The sequence below is a fragment of the Muntiacus reevesi genome, chromosome 3, assembly GCF_963930625.1.
Source record: "Muntiacus reevesi chromosome 3, mMunRee1.1, whole genome shotgun sequence".
In the NCBI taxonomy this organism is placed as follows: Eukaryota; Metazoa; Chordata; class Mammalia; order Artiodactyla; family Cervidae; genus Muntiacus; species Muntiacus reevesi.
The window spans coordinates 127,083,495-127,103,319 of record NC_089251.1 but is presented as its reverse complement, the minus strand read 5'-3'; the positions used below and the strand labels follow the sequence as shown (position 1 = coordinate 127,103,319).

The 19,825-nt window shown below is 43.0% G+C and overlaps 1 protein-coding gene across 2 annotated transcripts in view; it reads right to left on the bottom strand.

The window, feature by feature from the left end:
* EPHA4 (EPH receptor A4) overlaps positions 1-15,414 on the bottom strand; it is a 158,569-nt gene extending 143,155 nt beyond the window's left edge. For both annotated transcript variants that reach the window (XM_065930471.1, XM_065930470.1), the window contains exons 1-3: positions 15,284-15,414; positions 12,195-12,262; positions 7,370-8,033 (exon numbers count right to left, since the gene is read on the bottom strand). In XM_065930471.1, coding sequence (XP_065786543.1) covers positions 7,370-8,033; positions 12,195-12,262; positions 15,284-15,374 — 823 coding nt within the window. In that variant the 5' untranslated portion in view covers positions 15,375-15,414. The remainder of the gene's footprint in view (positions 1-7,369; positions 8,034-12,194; positions 12,263-15,283) is intronic.
* Positions 15,415-19,825: the final 4,411 nt, after the last annotated feature.

The following is a 19,825-nucleotide window of genomic DNA, read 5'->3' as shown; positions in this document are numbered from 1 at the left end:
AGAGAAAGGTTTTATGCCCTCAGTGAAAAAGATACAGTCTCTCAGGGTCCCATGGGCCAGCTAAGGCTTTCCTTAATCATTCCTTCTCACAAGCACAGTAAAACTAAAGAGAGCACTGAGGCATGTTATTGGACGCAGATAAACCGTTTTTAAAAAGCTAAGAGCTACAAATTGCTGCCTGATTTTATAGAAACATCTAAAGGGTAGAATAAATGTCATCATTCTAAGCTACCTAACTCTCCGAGATTCTGAAAGTTTCCAGAGCTTCCTGATCTATTTTGATTCTAAAAGTGTCTACAGACAACCCAAGTACACTTTCTGTACCTGCAGGAGAAACAAAAAGCTGAGACTTTTTGTGCAGCACTTCTGAAACTTTTGGGTCTCAGGACCCCTTTACACACTGTTTAAAAAGATGCCAAAGTGCTTTTGTGTATGTGAGTTAAAGCTACCAATACTTACCATTAGAAACTGAAACTCAGGTGAATTTATTGAAAAAGTACTGATAATTAAACCCATTACATGTCAACACAAATAACATATTTTAATGAAAAAAAGGACAACATTTTCTAAAACTAAATTAGGGACAAGAATGACATTGTTAATGTCCGGCTTAATAGAGGACGGCTGGATTCTCATATTTGCTTCTCTTTAATTTGATGACATATCACATAACAGATTGTCTCTGGAAAACTCCATTCATGAGAAAAGGGGAGGGAAAAGGCAAATAGCATATTAAAGTTTAATAGCATATTAAGTTTTCCTGTGGTCCCGTAGACCACAGGAAAGGGTCTTGGGGGAACCCAACGGAACACAGTTTGAGGGCCACTGCCGTAAGCTGAGGAACAGAGGACGTGACCAGTAGAGACAAGACCGTCATCTCACACCAACCCCTCCACTGGCCTCTGTCACCATTGCCCTCACCTCTCTGCACAAAAACACTGCTTCAAAACCTAAACCAGCTTCCACTGTTGGACAATGAAAGCCTATAGTGTCACCATATTTCTAGTGAACAACAACAAAAATAACAATAACATTTTCCACTTCTTAGGCGCTTAATGATTCTAGGCACCGTGCAAGACCCCGTATACATACATGTGTGCGTGTCACAAGTCACTTCAGTCCTGTCTGACTTTTGTGACCCCGTGGACTGTAGCCCGCCAAGCTCCTCTATCTGCAGGATTCTCCAGGCAAGGCTACTGGAGTGGGTTGCCATGCCCTCGCCCTTATAGGTGTGTCTCACACATAATAACGTATCACTGTCACCAATTTGCAATATAGACTTGAAGTTAGGGAGGTTACGTTAGTGACCACGATCACTCATCAAGCTAAGTAGCACACCTACAAACCAAACTCAGGTCTCCAACTCCAAAGGCAGATCTTAGCCATTTTGTACTAATAATTATGTTAGCGCAAAGACTACAGAGATTTTTGAACATCCAGGTGTAGAGATGGTTCATAAATATAACAAAAATAGCTAAGACCCAATTGAAGTAGGAATTATAAACAAGGAGTTCATTAAAAATACATGTCACATGCAAAGATTCTGATATATCATGTTGACTCCATGAAATGTTACTCCACCAAATAAATGTTTAATATGAAACAGGCCACGATTCCTTCTGCATTTATTTATGCATTCATTCAATGAACATTTAATGAGACCCAACTATGCTCCTTAATTGTCAGCAGGGTTGCTTGGCTGGTTGTCCTGGACTGAACTCCTTCCGTATATATGCTCATGGTCAAGAAGGTTTATTAAAATCATTTGTCCAAGAAAAAGCCAGAAAAATAACAAAGCAAGGTTAACCATTTAACTTTTTTTTAAGTATATGTATGATTTACAAGTTAAACTGTTGGTTTAAAATTATTACTAGAAAAAAAGATCCCCGAACTATCCATCAACAAAGAAAAAATAAAATAAAGTATGATATATTCACACTACAGAATATTAATTATCAATTATGAAGGATGGAGAAAAGTTATATTCTCTCATATGGAATGATGTCCAAGATAAATAGTCAAATATCATATAAAAACAAGATGACAAGAAGATGATTCCCTTTCAGTTATTTTTTAAAATACACAGGCATAGATATATTTGGGTTATCTACTAAATCATAAAGACTGATAAATCAGAAATAAGCTGGAGTAAGAGTTTGAAGCATACAATCCTTTTGTAATGTTAAATTCATCAATTAAATGAAAAAAAATGCCCCCCAAAATCTAAGTATTAAAATTCAATGATGTGAAAGTCAAACATATATCATGACCACCTCTGCTTTGCACAGTAGTAGCTGAAAAGCCATTTAATCGGTCTTTCTCCTAAAGACTCAAGTCTTAACAGAATAATTATGTCTTAATTCATTTTTGAAAAGTACAAGGAAGCTCAGTCAGATTAAAATAAGTCATCAAATCTTAAATACCGGATTCAAGAATCCCTAACTGAGATAATTCCTATGTGATGCCTTAGTGAATCCAAAATAGACCATAGATCATTGCCTGATTCACTCACAAAAGAAGCCTGGTCACATGTAGAAGGGAAAATAAAAAAGTATAACAGAAAAAGGACAATAATTAAACCCTGCTCTTCTCGGATATAAAGAATTGCGTCTTTCAGTGATCACAGCCATGCTTCAAAGTCAGAGATAAAAGCAACCGTGTGATTTAAGCAATTGATTCTTAAAGACATGATTCAAAGGTGGAAGAAAAATTTCAAAAGTGGAAAGAATATAACAGCATCTCTCTGAACTACATTTTAAACGCATCCTTTCTGGTACTTCTTTCTCCTAAGGTTCTTCTATAATACATTAGGAAAACAAAGTAGTCATTTTTTTAAACACAGACCTCTCTCTTTTTTCAGAGCATGAATATGAAATATTTCTATTTTATAGCCATCAAAGCACTTCCATCTTGTTTTTTATCAAAAGAGCTTTTAATAAGAAGCTTTTACTGATATGAAGGCATCATGTATGTAATGATACATAATAGAGGTCCCTAAGTATACAGGACCCCAAACAATTTACAGCAAAATTATATATTTAAGCAAGGTTTGATTCCTACCCAGCTTAATTTTGTCACAGTTGTGATTATTTGTCCTTAAGTGACTCCATAAGAATGCTTTCTTTTTATTCGTATTATTTTTATACATGCTCTCTGAAAATGCTGCTCATTACTATTTCACAAAGAGTAAATCTGTGATTTCCCTTTCATTTTTCAGCTTTTTAATTAAGCAAAAAATAAGGTAATAGAGAATCATTTCATCTCTTCCTCCAGTTTAATATTTTTGAAGTAATAAAAATAACCCTGTAAAACATCTGGAACATTCCCTCATGGAGGGGCAGGGTTTGTACTAGGGGAAAGGGAGACATGTGTGAAGTGGATTTCTTTTTTTCCTTTCTCCGACTAACTAGAACAGTTACTTATCCTCTGCACCCCATCACTAGGCAAGTTCAAACTACTGCTAATGCCAGCCAGACATTCTCCTGCAGGAGACAAATGAATGGCTTCCACTCTTTTTTTGTCCTGCTGAGACTGAGTCAAATCATTTCAGAAAATGTTATTCTAGGGGAGGGTGAACTTGCAGCTGCCGCAGAGGGCAAGCCCGCCATCGCCCCGCCACTCTTGACACTTTTGACGGGGCTCCTCGCCTTCCGTCTGCATTTGCGTGTACTGCTTGGAGGTAAGAACTCCAAGAGGAAGTGTCCTTCTGTCTTCAAGGTCCCTGGAGGATTCTGGCAGATGATCAGGGTTCGATTCAAACAACAGCACACCCCAGGACCCCACCTGCCCTGGCCATTTTTGGCCAGGGATCTTTTGTCAAACATTTAAGATCTTAATCAATCTTCACTCTGACCTCCCAGACCCCAAGGAAGATGGATGAGGAAGTAGGTGACCTTTCACCTGTCCTTCTATTTGTCCTGCCACAGAAGACCCATTGAAAAGACAATTGGGGAGGGATCTGCTGCCAGAGTTCTGAAGACTCGGCCATTCTCTTTTATATCCTTTCTTAAGCTCCCTTTACACCCTGGTCTTTCTTGTTCCGCTCCCAAATCACTTTTCTTTCACTCAAAGGAAAAGTTCTCTTTCCTATAGCAGAGGGGAAAAAAAAAATAGACACTCTCCAAATATCATTTTCAAATGATCCTTACTCTTTGTTAGGGCAAAGGCAATGCTTCCTATCTTTGTCCTTGACTTCTAAGAGTGGCTCGAAGATGGACTTCCCTTTTACCATTTCAACTCAACACTCTTAAAAGTCAACAGTTATGACCTTGATAAGAGTGTTAAAAGAAGCTAGTATTAACATCAGTTTAATGTTTTATGACCTAAACAGTGATTTTTTTTTTTTTTACCAATTTTACATCACTGTGTCCTCTAAGTCTCTAAGCTAAGTACAATTATTATCAACCCATTTTATAGATTAACAAACAGGCACAGAGGGTTTAAGAAACATGCTCAAGGTCGTGCAGATAAGTGACCAAACTGAGACATATTTCCTCGTGAGGATGTTTTTCTGCTCTACCTAGATAATCATGATACCCCAGTAATGATGGTATATGCCTGTGTGCATGTGTGTGAAGTCGCTTCATTCGTGTCCAACTCTTTGAGACCCCATGGACTGTAGCTCTCCAGGTTCCTCTGTCCATGGGATTCTCCAGGCAAGAACACTGGTGTTGCCATTTCCTTCTCCAGGGGAACTTTCCAACCCAGGCATTGAACCCGCGTCTCTTATGTATCCTGCATTGGCAGGCAGGTTCTTTACCACTAGCACCACCTGGGAAGCCAAATGGTGGCACAGATGGAAGCAACCACTTCTTATTACTCTTAAGATGTTTACAAACTTGAGTTATCTCTTTAAAAAAAAATCTCACTCAAGTTTGGGACTTAAGAATTCTTGTGATTCAAGTTTTTTTCTTCCTCCCTAAATTCATCAGAGATTCTTACCTGGTAGTGTTTAAAAACAACCAGTGCAAGGTTTTGTGCAAAAAGTGTCTTCTTGAAAGATTTAATCTTTCTATAAATAGCAAAGAAAATACATGGGTAGCACAAGTGAGTGCAGATTCTTAACGATAGCTTAATCAAACTTCCACTTCCATTAAATATCTAGTCTTGTGTTAAGAACAGTTTGCTCAGAAATGGACTGAACCTAAGCCATGCAGCCTCAACCTTTCTATGAATCACGTGATGATGAACTGGATTCCTAAGATTATTTCCATAAAGTCATCCACTACCATGTTCAATTGCCTTTACATTCACTCCCCCTCCATCTTTTTCTCTTTTCCTTCTAATTCGGGTTGTAAAAATGTCAAGGAGTTTCACAGTGCAACAATGTATGTGTTACTGGGCTGTGTGACAATTGGAAATCAATGACATTAGACACAGAGAGATGTACTAATGCAAGAAACTTGAACATCTGAGCAAGAAATGGAAGACAATATGTTTTTTAAGAAACATATATGTAAGAATCTTGACATGTTAAGATGTGCAAGTCTTGTCTTACAAAAATAAAAAAGGAAGAACAATTTACTCTAAGATGCGAAGCAGTATTATTACCCTATTCATTTCATAGGATACATTCATTTCATACCCTGCTCTTCCCGCTATGATGATTATAATTTAGGTGCCAACAATGCACTCATATTTTTCTAATATTAACACTGGAATATACTTCAGGGTATATTGGTACCTGTACCAATATATTGGTATACAATTTACCAATATTTTATACCATTATTGGTATACATTGTATACCAATATTGGTATATAATATTGGTGGCTGTACCATTTGGTACAGCTTACCTAGTAGGTGCTAAGCAAGAAATTAATCTTTGTTAAAAAAAAACCCTTGAAATTCAAACATGTAAATTTTCAACTTTACCTTTTGACTCAAGGTCAACAGAAAAGGTTGCCAGTCTTTATCCTATTTTATATTTTCAATGCATTTAAAAGACATTCATTGTTAGCTACTTCTAGAAATAACTACAGCACATCAAGAAGAACACTTATGATCTCTGACAGGAGAAATATATAACTTTATGACACCTCTATAACTCTATGAAATATGTAACTCTATAACTCTATGACACTCTAAATGCAACTTTCTTTAGGTTATAACTGTTGATTTCCAATTGGTCAAGTGGATTGCTCTATAGTCAGTCCCACCCTGTCATTAAAATGGCTGAAATGCCAGACAAATTGTTTGGCAGTCAGTTATTTGGGGCTCTTTAATCACCAAATCAGATGAACCAGGCGGTGGTGGAGTCTCCAGCACAACAACCACCCTGAGAAAAGACTAATCTGATCTGTTCCAGAGATGGGACCCAGGCTTACAGGCTTTAGTAGTAACCGTAATAAGACTGGGGGCAGTAGACTACTGATAACCACTGAAGATAAATACCAAGCAAAAGACAAGTGTTGCGATAACTGATTTTTGCAAGCCTTAATTCACACGTGGTATGAGCAATCCATATAAATATGGAATACTCCCAGCCTTTACTCAAAAACAAAGCTACTATAAGAAGTCTGCAAACTCTCCCCAAAAGGGGAAATACGGGAAGAGGGAATTGCAGACAGGGTTAAATGAGAGGAAAAAAAGTCACCTTAGTAATATGATAAATAGTCATTAACGTGACCAAAAAAAGAAAACAAACAAACCTGGATTTCTTCAAAAACTCAATAATCAAAATGGATCACAGTTTACCACTGCCTCTGACCACAGATCCAATAAGAAGACTCTTACTAGCTCTTTATCACCTCTTCAGGGAAATCAAGAGGTCTTTCATCAAGATTCAGTTCACTTGGAGACCCCATCAATGGGAGCTCAATGGAACAGAAGGCGCGTGAAACCCTGTCACTCCACTTTGCTGACCCATGTCTACACTGCTCCACAAGGCCGGAAAAACTGGGCTTTCCTCACACAGCTCGATTTTAATCAGCAGGAGGAAATTGGAACAACAAACCCTAATTTGACAGTGAAATTATTCACGGACAGATCCACAGGAGGAGAGATGTTTACCGACAGGAGAACCAGGGTTCGAAAATGTGTGGATCCTCTTGAAGCAAGGATCAATCAGGGCCCTTTCTTCAGCTTGTTCATTTACATTTCAGAGGGCACATCAAGCCGGTTCACATCTAAGTGCCTGTTAGCAAATGCGTTTGGCCGTCTGCTGATTACAGCAGCATCGTTTATTTTGTCAGTATTAGAATCGTCTTAGCTTTGCCACCTGGAGCTGTAGCACTTACTCATTAGACCCCTCTGTCCCACCACATCCCACAGGGGCTGCTAATTACTGGCTTTACTCCATTTAGCCTCATCTCTGATTTAATTACGTGCACTAAGCCCTAATGAAAAGTACAATATGGCCCTCCTTACCTTGGCATTCTCCATTCCGCTCTTCATGCCCGGCATTGCACAGGCAGTTGCCAATGGGTACCAGCCATTCACCATCTGCCCCGCAGTACATTTTTGGCACATCCTTCTCTTCTGAGTTGTTGACACAGGAGCCTCGAACTTCCACCAGGGAAGAAGTATCAGCGCCTGTGACGGTGTCCGGAAACTGGGCCAGATTGCGAACGGTGAGCGGACACTTCTTGTAGAACACGCGGACCGATACCAAGGCGATGCAGGCCCCCACATCCTGAAAAGCCAGATAGAACCCCTTTTTGCTCAACGGCCCCACATCCCGGATCTCCGTGTTTAGCTTCATGATTCGGTCGCCAATGTCTACTTGGGTGAAGCTCTCGTCGGCTGCGATGGTGTCAATTTTGGCAAACTGGCTCTCTCGGATAAAACGCTCTTTGTCGTTGTCTGATTCATAGTAGTACAGGTTAAACGTCTCCTTGCAAGTGCCCATGACACCCGGAAGACTGTTGCAGTCCCTCAAGGTGAACTTGATCTCGATGTACACCCTCTGAGCCCCTTCTCGGGTGATCCAATCAGTTCGCAGCCAGTTATTCTGGCTGGGCTCCATCACGTTGCAGACTTGGTAGGTTCGGATTGGTGTGTTTTTTTCATCCATAATACTCACTTCCTCCCACTGCAAAGAGCCAAAGGAAATGCATCAATTGCAAACATTTCATCATATAGTGATTTATCAGTTCTGTTTCCCCCTCATAGGACAGTGATGATTTTTGTTTCACTAAGAAAGCAAACTACCCACCACCAATTCCTCATCAAGATGGTACTATATTGGGGAGCTACTTTCTTTTCATTGTTTCACTCTTTTGCCTAAAATTCCAGAGGTATTACTGGATTGATTGCTTCTGAGTTCTCAGGCAGTTCCTGGTGGTGGTCTAACAACCTCAAATTCACCTATTACAACAGCTGCAATTTCAAGTGGCAACAGTTCAAATTTACTCATAAATGAAAAACTAGGGATGTGTATTGTTCCAACAAGGAGCAGAGACCTGCAAATTAAGAGCAGGAAGAGCAGAGTTTGCCAAAGGAAGACAATTATCAGTTAATTAGTGGTGCTCCTGTCAGAACTTTGCTCTCTAATACCTAAAAAAAAAGGCAGTCGATTTTGTTTTTTCTTTTTTGGCATTGTCATTACTCTTTAAAGGGGTAAAGAAAATCTCACTATTCTGGTTTCAGTAATCCTGGAAAAATAGAGAGTAAGCTTTATGGTTGGGTTTCTCAAATACACTGTCATTTAAAATGGTAGGACACTTTTCAAGAGCATGTATTCAGTCCAAAAGTTTGTATACTGTTCTTATTTTTAAAACAAAGCCACATTAAGTAAACATGAATGTACATATGCATTGCTTCTAAGTAGTCTGTGGATATTGAGAAAAAAGAATAGTAAGTGGTATTTATGATGGAAAGCCCAAGAAAATTAAACGATGATAGGCTTTTCATTCAATCTACTTTGTAACATAAAGATTCTCACAGTGGGATTATCTGAGTTCAGCAAAATTCACTGTGACTAGCATTCTAGTTTCATTTCACTATGCTTTTAAAACAATCCTAAAAGCAGCAAGATAATTTGGGGGCTCCTACCAGGCTAGTAGGCAGCCTCCAATTCTTCATTAACATCTACAGTAATGGCTTTATATAGAGCTGGTATAAATCAGCTTAAATATCTAACACATGAATATAATTAGAAGAAAAAAAGATAGTTTAAAAAAATCATATTCTATAATAGCTCCACTTAAAGCTCCATTCAATCCAATGAAGTACATAGAATCATAATGTATCTTTTAACAGGTTTCCCATCTGTGCATTGGAAAACTATTAATGGATGGAAATGTTACTATGTGAAGGGCCATAATACATAAAATTCTGCATCCCTTTCATCTGCCACCATTATGAAAGTTGGAACTGAGAGAGATAAGTGCCCTGTGGTGATTAAAATTTATTTTTATCCACTAAGCAATAAATCACCAGTAATTTACTTATTTGGGGAAATTCATGTAAATCCAAAAATAGATCCCAACCTTCAAAAAAACTTACTCAGCATGCTTGTCATCTCAGAACAAAGGAAATATGGAAAAACACATTTATCAATGTAAATGAAAGCACGTAGGGACATCTCACAGTTCATACAGATAATTCAGATCTAATTCAGATTTTCCAGCCAAACTTAATTGTCTAAACACATTGATCAATTCACCAGAACAATGACAAATCTTCCCTTAGTTTTGCATTTCACAATCAGTGTCAGAAACTCAATATTCTCCTTTAAATGAATACTACTAAGAAATTAGGTTTTTGCTACAATGTTGCCATCAGGAGTCATCACTTTCCATTATTTTCATGTTCTGCTTAGCTGTTCTAATGGAAAAATGAAACCATAACTCATTTTTGACCTGGTGGTATTGCCAAATAGGTTTCTTTTTAAAGATAACAATAACAACAAAAAAATGTATGTCATTATTGTTCAAAATTATAATTTCAAATTTCCAACCAAGGTGTGAACTGTTCTAAGGATAAGTAGAGATTTCAGAATAATCAAAAAAAAAACCTCAAATATGCTTTTACACTAAAGAAAGAACTTTTTAAAGCCAATCCATCTCCTACTTGGTAGATATTCAATTTATCCCTTCATTCTAAGTCTGAAAATGTCTTCTTTATTACAAAAGCTAGAAATTAATTAAACTTTATAATTTGGCACATAATTTTTCAAAGGCTACTATATATTTTAGAAGGACTAATTTTCTTACAGACAAGTTCATTTCTTACCTTTCATATACTTAACATATTACACATACATGACATTTCAGGAAAGGGAAAGAGAACATTCTCTATTCAGAAGTCCACATTCTGCCCATAAAAAGTTCTGAGTTGTGTATAATCAGCTATGCACAGTTTTGTTTTGTTTTTTTAAGGGATATCAAGACAACCAAAAGAAGCTTTGTGTCTAGAAAAAGTGATCAGATGGTCTTTCAACAGTTCTCAGGAGTTAGGGTGTGGGGAAGGAGATGTCTGTGGCATATTAAATTGCAATAAAAGCTTTCCAGAAACAAGATAGACCATGAACTATACTAAAAAAATGTGCTACTCCTTGCGTTTAAATAGGTCACATGTACATTGCGTGTAACAGGTCAGGTCCAAAATCATGCTAGATATGTCTTCTCTTTAAACTTGGGAACAATCACTAAGAAAAATAAAGCTCATTATATCTTTTAATGCAAGTACTGATACCTTCATTCTCAGTTTTGCCAGCAGTTCTAACACTTTCAACCTACAGAGCAATACCGCTGGTGTAGCATGGGAAAGCCTCCTTGAATCACTGACCTTTCCAGGGTATAGGATTAACAAGAGTCTGACTCTCACAAGATAAAGCTGTACCTTTCTTCGCATTCAAAGGATGAGGGCAATTGCCTGCAATCAGCGGTGAATGCAGCCTGTCTACACTGCCAGAGACCTGCCAATCACTCTCCCTCCCATTTAAAAAAAAAATGGTTTTGAGGGCAGACTAGAATTTTTCAGCAGAGACCAAACCAACTGCAGTCAAGTTCAGGCTGAAAAACAGGAAGACAGGGCAATCTCCATTTTATTTCAAATGGATGACAAGACTGGCTTTGGCAAAAACCAGCCTAAAATTCTCCTTTTTCATGTCCACTTTCTTGTCTTGTTTGTGACACCTATCTTCATAAGTTTCTATGAATCTTTGTTTTTTTTCAATCCTTTATTGTTTATTCAATGGCCAGGTGTGAAGTGCCACACTGTGTTTGGGCATTACAGTTTTCGCCTGATAAGGACTCCTAATCTTTCACCCCCCATTGCTTTTAATCAAATGACTGAGTCATAATAGACTGTCAAGCATGTAAAGGTAGGATGATATGCTTAATTTTCAAAACATTTGAGAGTTATTTCAATTTGGCAAAAGCCAGAGTTACACATTGTACTGATTTCTTTCCAAAGCTGATTCATTCTGACCTGTTATTAAGGTGTTGGGGACAGGGGGATAGGGTAGGAGAATGTGGCTATCAACCTAATTCCATTCTCAGAATCTTCTGATATAGGCAGTGATGGCAAATTCAAGAAGAAATGAACAGTGATGCACTCTCTCATACTTTAAGAATCCAGTCTCCCTGAACCCCAAAGATCCAAGATTCCAAATATTTTAACTGTCACATTTAGTACCAACAATGCACAAACATGGGGCTTTTTTTGTTCTTTCTGCGCAGACGTTGCCCCTGGTGTGACACCTATGCAGGTTCATAAGGCTTTCTCTCAGCGTGCAAGTGAACAGCAGCTGATTTAAGGTCCTCAGAGCAAGTTACAGAGCCCCCCACTGCTCACACACAAAACTAAACCTGCTTCTGGTACAACTGGAAATGTTTTCTCTCTGGTATCTTTATTCATTTTCCTCATCTGGAACAGAACAATTGCTCTGAAATTAACCCTGTCAGGATTTCATGGCTATCACAGGAATAGGCATAAATTCTAATTTGGTCCCCAGATCATATTTCTTGTCGGTGTTTTAGTTTTAAATGGGCATCTAAGGCGATGCCTCCACCAGTCTCCTAGTTTTGAAACCCCTTTCTGCCCTTTTGGATTCCAGTTCTGCCATGACAGAGCTATCCAAAGGGAGTATAGGATTTCTCCAACAAAGCGTAATTCACTTCATAGGCCATGGTGGAAATCTGACCCTCTGGCCACAATCAACAAGAATCAAGCCATTAGGACTCTCGGAAAGTTGCTAATCACTCCTTTTCACCCTGTGGATCAGAGAGCAATTCGAAAAACTTACCCCTCCTTCCAGAGGGCTGGCTATCCACCCAAGTTCTCCCTGAACAGATCTGGAATCCAATAAGGTAACTGCAAAAAAAAAAAAAAGAAAAAGAAAGAAAAACAAAGAAAAATAGATTAATTTCCAATTGCAAAAAGCCAATACTACAAAAAACCATTTGCCTGAGCGTTTCCATATGTGCCGAGGGTGTGCATATCCAGCTCTGATCAAAACCTAAACTCGGTCTCACTTATGTAAATAATCATTACTCACTTGATCTTCTCCCCTCTTTAAATCTGCAGGTTCTTATTTATTTAACTTGCTTAGCATTTAAAATTCCATCCTGGGACTCAGCTGATTCATTTTCTAAAAAGGATGAATAGAGAATCTCAAGTACAATTCAAAAAATAAATATATCTATGTAGGGCAGTTACACTCCAGAGCAAAATCTGCATTCATCTCTGTCTGGTATCTACTAGAGTTATTTGTTTTTGCAAGTTTCAGATGACCGCATAACTCATCATCATGGTGACAGAGCCACAAGTGAATTCTCTCAGAAAGTACTCAAAGGGTCATGAAAAGGCTCTCTCTCTTACCATTTTTTTTCCCTCCTCCACCAAATAAATAGGCTCTGGATGTGGTATCCGCTGTTTTTTCAAATATCAAAGTTTCAGAAGGGAGGGATGGCAGACGTGTGGACTTAGGATGCAAATACACTTTAAGTATTCGCTTTCCCAGGTCTTTTTGAGGACGATCGGAGACTACTCCTTTGGCCAGGAGGAAATCACTGGTTTAAATTTGAGATATGGAGGAAGGCTGCCGAAAAGATTTACTGCGCTTGTGCTACACCTATGAGCATGCATCCAAGCTTAGGCCGACTGGAAGGTCGACTACAGAGCCGTCGCACCCCGCCCAGGCTGAAACAGTCCTAGGCACGGAGGGCAATGAAAAGGACGCCATGAATTCCTGAACTCGCCACATTCTCTTTCCCACCGAGAGCTGCAGGCCTGGGGTCGAAAGGCCCATCTCAAAGAAACCACTGGGTTATTAATTTGATCAGCGAAGCTCGCTCTTTGGTCTGGGGGGAGGGGTGGGAATGCGAACCCTTCATTCTTGCTCCAGCGCACCCCAACTCTCTCTTGCCCCCCGGCTCCTGAATTCTGCCCACCTCCCCATTCATTTCACCCCGACGTCAAAGTAGTTAAACCGAGCCTCTTTCTCCTGATTTTCCCGAGAAGTCTGAATTCCTAGGGTCTCTTAATGATTTTAAAATGTAGAGTTTCCCTGGGTTGCTCCAGCCCGGAGCTGCGACCCCCTCCTTTCTCCCCGCTCGGTCTCTAGAGAAAAGCCCGCTACATCCATTTGGATTTATGTAAGGTGGATTAGGGACACAAAGAGAACAATAAGACCCAATTTACAAAAAAAGAGAGGGAGTAGAAAGGGAGGGTAAAAGGGAGAAAAGAAAACGTGATGGGAATAAAAAGCAACAAAATGAATTAATTTTTAAGGGGGAGGAGGGGTCGGCGAGGGGGTGCCCTCCCCTTTCGACAGCAGCCTACAGCTCCATCAGCGCCTTTTTTTGTTCCCAAGTTTTCCTTCCAAAAGAAAAAGCAAGGGGGGGGGGGGGGATCTCTGCGTTTGGTGCAGAAAGGTCTTGAGGGACGTCCTAACTAGAGTGCGAAGTAGTCAGGAGAACGCGGGATCCAGGATTCGGCTCAGAGGAATGACTCTGGGGACCAAGGGGGCAGGAGCGACCGAGACGGCCCTTCTGAAGGAGGGAGGAGACCCGGAAGGTGAGAGAGTGCCCCTTTCTTCCCAAGCCGAGCCGTGTCTGCCGGCAGGTGTGTGAATCTCTGGGAGCCTCCGTCTGGCGAGCTCTGGGTACCGGCTGCCCAGCTAAAGCTAAGTTGGTTTTTGGCTCCCTCCTTCGGAATACGGAAAATGATAGATCGCACGGGAATGGATGGACGGATCCTGGAGAGACAGACTCAAGGATGGACGGATGGACTGATGGGTGGATGCGGGAGGGTGGGGAGGTGGAGGAGTAGACGAGACGGATGCGCGCAGGCTCGAGTGCGAGCATCACCAGAACACACGCGCGCCCAATCGGGGCACTCGAGCACAGGCACACAATTGTCCGCGTCCACGCGGGCACCCGCGCACCCACATCCACGCATATGCGCCCGCGCGCAAACACACACGCGCACGCAACTCGCCTTTCTCTGAGATCATTGGAAACTAAATGATCAACCCCCACCTCCACGACACAGGCACACACACAGCCATCCCAGCACGTCCAAACCGACGCGCAGAAAACTGAGCACCGCACGGAACCAGTCAGTCCCTCGCGTTCCCTCCAAACTAACAGTTTGGAGGCCAAAAGCTAAAACTCGAGTACATTCAACTTGCCAGCGGGTTCCCCAGGTCTAGGGGTGACATAAGTAGCTTGGGGCCCCCTAGGCCAACAATCACATCCCCAGGGCGCGGGGCCCCACTGGGAGAAAGGTGTTTAACGCCGGGTGCTAGAAATCAGGTCACCGGCGCCTGGCGAGCGGCGCCACGACCGCTGTGCGGCGGAGGCTCTGGAGCGGGGTCCCAGGAAGCGCAGGGCTTGGGAAACTTTGCAGAAACCAGAGCTCGCAAGGCTTTCGCAAGAACCCGAGAACACCACGATACCCTCAAGGAGCTCCAGGCTTCCGTTCCCCCTCGACCTGAGCGGAGTTGGGAAGTGGTAGAAGGAATAGGTCCACACATTTTATTTGTTTTTTTTTTTTTTTTTTTTTTTTAATCTTGGCGTTGTCTCCTGTGCGTCCCCTCGGGGCGCATCCACGGGCTGCCCTCGCCTGTGAATGCCGATAAACTTCGTCCTTTCGCTACAAACTTGGGCAACCCCTTCACACGCACAGGTCATCGCCCCGCAGCAGGCTGCCGGGCCGCTCCCCGCAGTCCCTTCGCTGTTCCCCCTCGTTCCAGCTCCCTTCTCCGGGGTCAGGGCGCACCAATCGCTCCGGGATCCCCCCGCACCCTCCGGCCTCGGACTCTCGGGGACCATTCAACCGCCGATCGTCGCTTCTCTGTCCCAAATCTCAGAAAGGTCGCCCCGCTCTTACCTTCATTCGCGGGATACACCCTGGAACCGGTGACAGCGTCGCAAATCCCAAAGAGAAACGAAAAAAGGACGAAATAAAAAATCCCAGCCATGGTTCGCCGATGCCAGCGCCGCTCCTGCCGCTTCTATCCCAGTGGAATAAATGCTTAACTTAGGAGTGCAGCAGGCTGAAGGCATTGCCAAGGGGGTGGGCCCGGCCCGTGACGTGCGCACGCCAGTCCGGGGCTCTCGGCCAATGGTAGCGCAGACGGCGCTGCCTGGCCCCGCCCCCGATGAGCAGAGCCCGTCCTGGAGCCCCGCCCCCTCTGGCCTCGGCGGGGCGTCCAGTCTCCCCGCGATTGAGGGGGAGAGTTTTGCCGCGTCCCTCCCCCGCTGGAGGGAGGCAGCGGGGTCCCCTGGTCACCCCTCAGGGTCCCAGCCCCTGAGCGGCGGAAGAAGCTGAGAGATTCTGAATTGGTTGGGGGGCAAGTCTGAAGAAAGGTTGGGCACCCCGTGTTCCTCCTCGGGCGGTTTGAGATGAAGGAAAACGCTTTTGTTGCCATAAAAAAGAAAGTATCAAGTTGACCTGCATCTCTGCTGTTGCTCTTTTCTGGGGGTTGAAGGGTTCGCGTCCCGCGCGCCCCGACTAGGACTGCACAAGCACTCCTGTGCGCGGCGCACACACCGCCGCCGCTCTGCCACCTTGCCCCGTCTCGTGTCTTTGTGGCGCATCTCCGTAAGAAATGCTCTTTGGGGAGAGTTTTGGGACTGTATTATTCTTTTTCCCAGGCTCCTAGTTGCCTGGAAAGCTGGACCTAATCAGTCCCCAACGTCCAGTGCAGCGCTCGGCCAGAAGCAGGGCTCTGTCCCTGTCTCCGGGGGCTGAACGGAAGACTTTGTAGCAACGGAGAAGTGCCCTGGGGAACCATCTCCGCACTCAGCCGCGGGGGCTCCCCACCCCCCGCCCCGGCTCCGGACAGGACTCCCCGCCCCGGCAAGACGCCCGGAGGTGGCCTTTACTGCCGGGAATCGACTGTGTGCTTCCCGGTGGGGAGTCCTTGGAGCCGGGCCTAGCGAGTCCCGGGCGCAGGGGGTTGAAGCGATGAGCTGCTGAGGGAGTGCGGGGACCAGTGGTAGTGCAGACGGGCCGCCCACCCGAGCTCAGGCGCTGCCCGGAGCGGCGGCTGCGGCTCTGCGCTCGGGGTCGCTTCCCCAGCGCTGGTCCGGACACCTCTCGCCGCCGCCGCCAGGAAGACGGTGTGGGCGACAGGACCCGCAGAAATCCGCGCAGCCGCCCCTGCTGGAGTGCTCGAATGTCCCTGTGGCCCTTCTAGGGGAGCCGGCAGCACTGGGCCCAGGTTTGTCCCCCGATGCCCCAGCCGCGGGCTCCGCAAACCGAGCGCTGCCCAGAGACCGCAACGCAGCAGGCGGCCTGGGGCCCGGTCCCCGACGCAACTCTCCGGACGTTTGAAGACGCCCCGATTCCTGACAACGTCTCCCCTCTTCCTTCCTCCCAAATTGCCCCTCCTCTGACTCCGCGTGGGGTGAGGCCGGGTTTTCCTCCCGAGCCTGGGTCCCAGCGGGAGGGTGACCGCCGGGAGGTGGAAGCGCCTTTCCCCTCTCTAGTAGCGGCTGATCGTGAGCCAACCGCGCCACCTGCCGGCCATGAAAGGAAATGCGCGGCACCCCCCCCCCCACCCCGCCCCCGGAAGGGCAAGCGGACAAAGACAGCGCCGCGCAGCCCGCCGAGAGTAGGTCTGTCGGTGGGCGATCTTTTCACCCACCCTCCCCTGCCCCGAGCCCCCAGGCCACACTTGTGGAGCTGTGGCGGGAGGCCGTGGAGAGGACCCGGGAATCGTGTCGCACTTCTCGCCAGCTGGGTGGCAGAAGACGGAATCAGAAAGCGTTTCAAGGAGAAACTTGTAGTCAGTATCCCAGGGGTAACCTGAATAGCTGCTATCCCTGAAAAATCCTAGATAAAGCGGGAAGGGTGTAGGGCAAGGTGCAGGAGAGAGGAGATCTCGTCCACGGTTTCAGGTTGTCGGCTTCCGGAGGACATCGTGTCTCCTCCACTCGTGCAAATTTAGACCCGGGATAATAAGATGGGCAACTTTTACTTGAGCGCTGCTGGGCGAGGCGCTGGGCAGTCGCTGTGTGAGTTTGGTGGCTTGGAGGGACAGCTCGTGGAGCTGCAGACGTTCTGATTTCTCCATCAAAGACCTGCTGAAATGTCACAGTCTGAGGAAGTGGATTTCAGTCATTGTAACTACTGGTTTTACACAAGTAAAAGGGAGCAAAGTAATGCACATTGGAATATACACATGTGTGTGTGTGTGTGTGTGTATAAATTATTTAACAACTATATGAAGTCCTTTCAAGGAACGCATTTCTAGGTTCTTTCATGCCCTGAGTTTCTAGGAAAAGGAGATGAATATTGATCCCTGTCATTCTATACACAGATGCAGCAGATAAAAGGAGCAATCTGAATTCTTTTTAAAACGTTTTTGAAACAATAGTTGCTAGTTGCCTTTCTGCAAGATTTGATTTTTGCATGTATGGGTAGTTGAAATGGGAAATTGACTGCCTGCCTTCTTAAAAACAGTAACATTTCTAAGACTTAAACCAGCCCTTCCCCCCTACCCTATATGCACGCTGAATTTTAAAATCTTTCTAGCTCCAGCTGCCTGAAAGCAAGGTTTCATTTGCTAAAGGACATTCAGTGACTTCAGTCCCCTTTCTTCTTCCCATTTTCCTTTTCAAGACCCAAAGCAGCCCAATAATCTGGAAACCCAAGAGATAGGAAATGCTAACTCAGAAAAACTGAACTATAACTTTCTCTTTAAAATATTTCTGGGCTGAAGATTAGAAATGAGCTGTTGCATACTGAAGTATTTAGGATAAAAGTATACGATAGCTTGGCTTTCTCTAGAAACATTCCAATTAAAAAAATGGAAAAGAAAGAAAAAGTATAAGGGAATAAATAGATAAAACAGTGTTGGAAAATTTCGGTGTGTTTTCAAGTACTGAATAACGGGACTCATGAAGTCATTACACTATCCTTTCTACACTTGTGTTTATTCAGGGCCTTCTATTAAAAAGTTGTAGTAGAATTTTTTTTTTAATAAAGGAAAAAGAAATGTTAGTCACTCAGTTGTGACTGACTCTTTGCGACCCCATGGACTACAGTAGCCCACCAGGCTGCTCTGTCCATGGAATTCTCCAGACAAGAATACTGAAGTGGATAGCCATTCCCTTCTCCAGGAGATCTTCCAAATTCCTCCATCCATTGTGACAACCCAGAGGAAAATTGTCCTAATCTAATAGACTTGATTCCTCCTTAAAAAAAAACAGGGCAACAACAACAACAACAAAAAATGATAGTTGTCTTAGTCCATCATGGACCAAATGGTTTTGGTCCATCCACCTTCTATGCAAACCCCCTACTTTATTAGAAAACACCTTGGAGTTTTCAGACGCTTGAGAGTACTTATAACAAATCAATCACTCAATGGAGTCACACGCATACAATAGAATACTACATCAAGAGCACCTAAAATCACCTGCTTTTAATATAAATTGGCTTGCCTTGAGTAAAACTAGCCTCCTAACTGCTGTAAGAAGTTGAGAATACTTTGAATCCAATAAGAAATGTCAAAATATATAGTCTTATAAACTTAATGAAAATAATAATTCAATAATTTGAATTTTTGAAAATTTTTCTTTTTTTCATTGCCCACCATAAAAATTTGAGCTACAAAGTACGTTTTAAATGCTTATTTGAATGAAGGTTGAATTTCAAAAGTATCTTTAATGTGTAAAGACATTTTAAAATAACACCAGGTCTCTTAGAATTTCTATCTTTAAGTGGAGGGCCAGTTCTACCAAAGTAACCAGACCTTTGGACAAATGAGCAACAAGAAATAAAGTGTGTGGAAGGCTAGAGAAAAGGTCAGAATGAGAATAGAAATCTACTCTGCCTTTTACTAGATGCTCTGCCAGAGTATCTAGCTAGTGTAGCTGGACTTCCCTGGACTTCAGTCGCTTTACTATAAAATGGAGCCTCCAACAGGGCTCCAGTGACTTCCTGTCATTGCCAGAACCAGGATTTTCAAGACTGAAATCCTTACGTTGCCATTCTAACAGCTCTTTTACTAGCTGTATGGCTCTGACTAAGTTACTTTAACCTCTCTGAGATATGATTTTCTTATCTGTGAACTGGAGATAGTTACGTGATGCTTCTAAAAATTGAAAAAAATTTTGTAGAGCAGATTGTATGGTATTTAGCTTGTGTCAGTGGCTATTATTACTTTCAAATAATATCTCATTAGTAAGTAAGTATCACTATTTAATAAATGAGCAATCATTTGTTCCGCTTGAACCTTCTCTTCCACAAGGAAATCAAGCTCTGTGATTTACCTTTAATTCTCCATGAGGGGAGGAGGCTTTATTTCACCAACACCTGGAGTAGGTATGGAAATAAATTCTAAGCGTTTCCTTTTCTTTCACTGTTGATTTATTACAGCTCACACTTACCTGCTATGCTTAGTCACTCAGTTGTGTCCAA